Raw genomic sequence first — 5612 nt, 5'->3', positions numbered from 1 at the left:
AGAGTGGGTGGTGTTGAAGAAAGTAAATGTTGCCATAGGCTACCCCGGAATCAGAAGAGGAAAACAAAAAAGCAATGGCGCAAAGCGGGGGGTTAGCAATTCGAGAAAAAACAGTGAAAGATGCACCGTCCAATTTTAAATCTAAAGTATGGGCTCACTTTGGGTTTTACCACACTGAAAATGGAAAAACACTCGATAAAGAGTTCGCTGTTTGCAAGAACTGCCTCGCGAAGATCAAGTACACTGGCAACACAACAAACATGCATAGCCACCTTGTTCGTCATCATCCTGAGCTTGCCGCGGAGGAAAGGAAAGTTAGCGACGCACATGCTTCTGTAAGCCAGCCTACACTAAACACAGTATTTAATGCAAAACTACCATCTGGATCCCCCAGGGCTGCGAGTATTACGAAGTCCATTGCTTGCTTTATTTGTAAGGATCTTAGACCATATTCTGTCGTCGAAAATGAAGGTTTCCGCCAAATGTTACATACACTGGAGCCAAGGTATGACATACCTTGTCGAAAATACTTCACTGAAAAAGCTATCCCTGCGTTGTATGCAGAGACGAAAGCTAAAGTGGAAAGCGCACTTCAATCTGCTGAGAGAGTTGCACTTACATGTGACGCATGGACTTCCAGAGCCACAGAATCCTTTGTGACAATTACTGCTCATTTCATTCACGAGTGGGAACTCCAATCCTACGTTCTCCAGACTCGCGTGATGTCCGAGTCTCACACTGGTGCTAACATGGCAGAGGTGATACGGAAGGCTACGGTAGAGTGGAAGCTCACGGAGAAATACCCAGCGGTTGTCACCGACAACGCATCTAATATGACTGTTGCTGTTGAACTGACCGGATACCAACACATTCGGTGTTTTGCACACGTTCTTAACCTCGCTTCACAACAAGCCCTGAAAGTAGCAGCTGTTGCTCGACTCACTGCGAAGGTCCGCAGGATTTCCAAGTTCTTTCACAGAAGCACCACAGCCGCCGAGGCATTGAAGAGAAACCAAATGTTGCTTGCACTGCCACAACACAAGCTCATCACGGATGTTGCTGTACGGTGGAACAGCGCTTACGAGATGCTGGCCAGGTTTCTCCAGCAGCAGCCTGCTGTCTGTGCTGCCCTATTATCTCCGGAGGTAGGTTATTTATTCTCATACGTTAATGTAGTAAAATCGATGTGTGTATCTGTTTTGTTTATACTTATAATTATGAAAATTTAAACTGTACATTGTTCAATTCATGTTTTTAATGAAAGTTCCATTCTGTCTGTTCTTTCATTAAGGTAAGAAAGAGTACCACTGACATCTGCACCCTGAATGAGACCGACATCTCAAATGTCGAACAGGTTGTGCAAGCCCTCAAGCCAATGCTGGTGGCAACAAATATCATGTGCGAAGAGAAGAGCCCAACAATCTCCATCATTGCTCCGCTCCATGCCCAGCTTTTGAATGACACAACAAGCACCATCGAAGATTCCTCTCTTGTTAAAGAGATCAAGACCGCCATCCACCAAGATCTGTCCAAGCGATATGACTCTATGGAGGAGAAAACCATTCTGTACATCTCATCAGCCTTAGACCCCAGGTTTAAGTCTCTGCAGTTCCTCTTGCCACAAGACATCCAGGACACACATGCCAAATTAGTGGAAATGGCTGCTGCTCTCAAGGTATTATTACGACGATTTTAACAGTAGTAGATCACAATTATCTAATCCATACGTATTTAAAAATCTATATAAAAATAAAAAAAATTTCTGAATGTTATTATTATTATTATTATTATTATTATTATTATTATTATTATTAAAAAGACATACATAAAATGTAAAATTGATACTAATAGTTTTGAGACTTGATATGACCTAAAAACATGTTTTTAACTAGTAATATAAATAGTGTCACTGTTCATTTTCTTGACAGGAAGATGCAGACTTAGAGGAATCTCAAGTGAGCCCTATTCCTTCTGATGACAGCACTGAGCAGCAGACTACAGAGACCAGTGCACACACACCAAAGAAGAGGAGGTCTGCACTTGCTGATCTCCTTGGGCAGACATTCAAGACCACCCAACATCAACTGTCAGCTACTTCCATAGCTGAAACAGAGGTCAAACAATACCTAGATGCTCCATCTCTACCACTGACTGATGACCCGTTGCATTGGTGGAAGGCTCATGCTCAAGCCTACCCACTCCTTGCCAAGCTGGCCCAAAGACATGTGTGTGTCCCAGGGACCAGTGTACCTGCAGAACGGATCTTTTCTACTGCAGGTGACATAATCAGCTCTCAGAGGAGCTGTCTTACCTCTGAGCATGCTGACCAGTTGCTCTTCCTGAAGAAGAACATGCAGTTTTGAAATGTGTGCTCACAGTACAGTTTTGGATTAAACTTTACACAAGTACTAAGCACAAGTTAAATGTTCTCATTTATATGTTCTCAAGTTTACACAACAAATTGATATTAGTGTTAGCACTGAAATGTATGTGCAGTCTGCAGTGCAAGTTTTAAGTTTTTTACAGTAATTTTACAGTGGTCAATAAATTGATTTTCTTCAGTGACACAGATATCGTGATGTGGTTGAAATTTCTTGCAATATATCGATTATCGCTGAATCGCTGTACCGTGATATTATCGTTATCGTGGGCAAAATATCGCCATAGTATCGTATCGTGAGGTATCTGGTGATACTCAGCCCTAGTACGGATCAGCTCGTCTCAATTCAGAGAAGAACATATTTCATTATGGAAGTACGGTGGACTGTTCCTTTAAGTAATAGAGGCCCTTGGTTCCTTTTTCAAAGGTGACTGGCTTGAACCAATTTGGGTGGCTATCAAAGATAACAACCTTGGTTTTGGTGCTTCCTCATTCAAATGCTGATGCCGAGAGGGTATTTTCAATGGTCAGTCTGAACAAAACCTCAGCCCGAAACAGCTTGTCTCTGGACGGGACATTGACCTCTATCATGACCCTGAAAATGGCTGGACTTGAGCCGAACTGTTTTAAGTGGGAACCAACAACACAAATGATGAAGGACTCCAAAAAGGCAACAAACACTTACAATAAACAACACCAGTCATAATCTCTCTCTCTCTCTGCTCTCTCTCACAGACACATACACTTATTCAATACACGGAAATTGAATAAAGACTTGTATTTGGTTGAATTGTCAGTTCCATGTGTTATCCTTTCTTCTGCAAGTCTGAGCAGTTATTAATAACAACAACACTAATAATAATATTATTAATGAAAGACCCCCATTCCTGCGACCCGTCCAACCGGCCGCCCCAACAGGGGGGGTGTCACTCTTGCCTGCATTCAAAACTTGAGAGCCCTGCTTAAATGAACACCTCATTAGATCAGGAATACTTCACCATTAACTAAACCTTTAACTTAAGGAATTTAGGGATTTCGTCATCAACAATCCCTAATAGTGGAGCAGATAAACGTGATTTTGGGGCCGAATCATGGTGTTTTCCAAGATGGCCGCCATATTGGAATTTTAAGTGAAGAGCACTTTTTCTCAAAATCTAATACAAAATAAATATTTCAGCCAAATTTCATGCTTGTATCATCAATTGAACGATTGTATGTGTTATCTGCTTTACTATAATATCATCAAAAGATTGAAGTCATAGATCAATGACTTCATGAAGTCATAGATCAAGAAAGAATGGGAAAGAATTTCACATTCAAACCTTGAACAATTATTGTCCTCAGTTCCCAAACCTTTACTGAGTGTTGTTTAAAGGAAAGGTATGTAACACAGTAGTAAACTTGCCCCTGTCCCAACTTTTTTGGAATGTGTTGCAGGTATCAAATTCAGAATGAATGTATATTTACAAAAACAATAAAGTTTATCAGTTTGAACATTAAATATCTTGTCTTTGTATTGTATTTAACTTAATATAGTTCAAAAAGGATTTGCAAAGAATTGCATTCTGTTTTTATTTACATTTTACACAGCATCACAACTTTTTTGGAATCAGAGTTGTATATAAATTGTCTTTGTTCTACTGTGTTATTGTTTATATAGTAACAGCTTAGAATGGTGCAGTGGTTAGCACTGTTGCCTCATAGCAAGAAGGTTCCAGGTTCAAACCTGCTGGCCAACTGGGGCCTTTCTGCGTGGAGTTTGTGTGTTCTCCCCATCTGAATGCTCCAGTTTCCTCGTACAGTCCAAAGACATGCAGATTAGCACAACCAGCTACTCTAAATTGCCCATAGGTTTAAATATGAGTGTGAATAGTTGTTTGTCTCTGTGTTAGCCCTGCAATTGATTGGCGACCTCTCCAGTGTGTACCCTGCCTCTCGCCTGATGTCAGCTAGGATTGGTTCCAGCTCACCCGTGCCCCTGATAGATAGTGGATGGATGGATAGTAATAGCTTGTTTAGAGACTTGTTTTGTAGATGCTTGACATGAACAGATTTTTAAGGCTTTTGCCATGTTGTTGAGAGATTGTCAGTTCAAATCCTGAAGATGCTACACCCATCTGTGGCCAGGGGTTTTCAAGAAAGCAAAACTGGGTGGGAAGGATGGCATTACGCTCTTCCAGGTCATTCACACTAGCCAACATGAGTTTCTGTGAGGTCATGTCTGTGAAAGAGGGTGGATAGTGCTTTTCTTTGGCACATGTTGCACTGCCCTGTTATGCGTCACGAAAACCAGTTTGAATATATACAGGTTTGGCTTCGCATGCCTTGGAGGTATTACATTTTTGTTCCACAATTATGGCTTCAGGTTTTTGTTCCAACCATTTAGCATTTACACCTGAGTACATACATTCAGCCATCAGGCGTGACTCCGATTTAGTTGGAATTAACACCTGCAGTGATAAAAGCATTCCTCCAGCTTAAAGAATTCTATCATATAGCACTACTCAGGTGATTGGTCTATCATTATTATAGCTCTTTTATAGCAAAATGGAAAGTTTTCAAGAACAGTTTAGAAGATGTATCTATTGAACCTGTGATAAGTCCAAGATTTTGGACAGTACACTTAGACCCAATAATCATAAGCACAAATATAGCTGGCACAGTGGTGTAGTGGTTAGCACTGTTACCTCACAGCAAGAAGGTTCTGGGTTTGAACCCAATGGCTGACGAGGGCCTTTCTGTGTGGAGTTTGCATGTTCTCCCTGTGTCTGCATGGGTTTCCGTCCACAGTCCAAAGATATAACAAAAAAAGTCAAAGTCCTTCCCACACCCAGTACCTGGTATTCCTAGGCAGTCTCCCACTCAAGTACTAACCAGGCCCAACTCTGATGGTGGCGCATCAGGTGGCGCCGATCTCCATTTCCATAGCCCTCGGCCTCTCGCCTATTACATAGCTAGGGTTACAGTGGGGGGCTAGTCCTCTGGTAATCACAAGAGTTTAACTCCCCATGCACATCTGTATTGCAGCGTGCCTTGCCAGATGGTAGTGGATACCATTTTTATGATGATCTTTGGTATGACCCGACCGTGAATAGAACTCACAATCTCCCGATCGAGAGGCGGACACGCTACCACTAGGCCACTAGTCGGTTCCAAAGATATGCAGGTTAGGTTAATTGGTTTCTAAATTGACTGTGAGTGTGAATGGTTGTTTGTGTCTCTATATGTGTGT

The 5612-nt window shown here is 41.7% G+C and overlaps 1 protein-coding gene across 1 annotated transcript; it reads left to right on the top strand.

Moving 5' to 3' along the window:
• Window positions 1-722: 722 nt before the first annotated feature.
• On the top strand, window positions 723-2363 carry LOC132873252 (E3 SUMO-protein ligase ZBED1-like). Its single transcript, XM_060908611.1, has 3 exons — window positions 723-1145; window positions 1292-1675; window positions 1929-2363. Exons 1-3 carry the CDS (start codon window positions 723-725, stop codon window positions 2361-2363), a joined length of 1242 nt encoding a protein of 413 aa, XP_060764594.1.
• Window positions 2364-5612: the final 3249 nt, after the last annotated feature.

The sequence above is a fragment of the Neoarius graeffei genome, chromosome 25 (genome assembly GCF_027579695.1).
Source record: "Neoarius graeffei isolate fNeoGra1 chromosome 25, fNeoGra1.pri, whole genome shotgun sequence".
Taxonomy (NCBI): Eukaryota; Metazoa; Chordata; class Actinopteri; order Siluriformes; family Ariidae; genus Neoarius; species Neoarius graeffei.
Note: the sequence above shows the minus strand (reverse complement) of the source record. Positions and strands in the feature narration are given on the sequence as shown.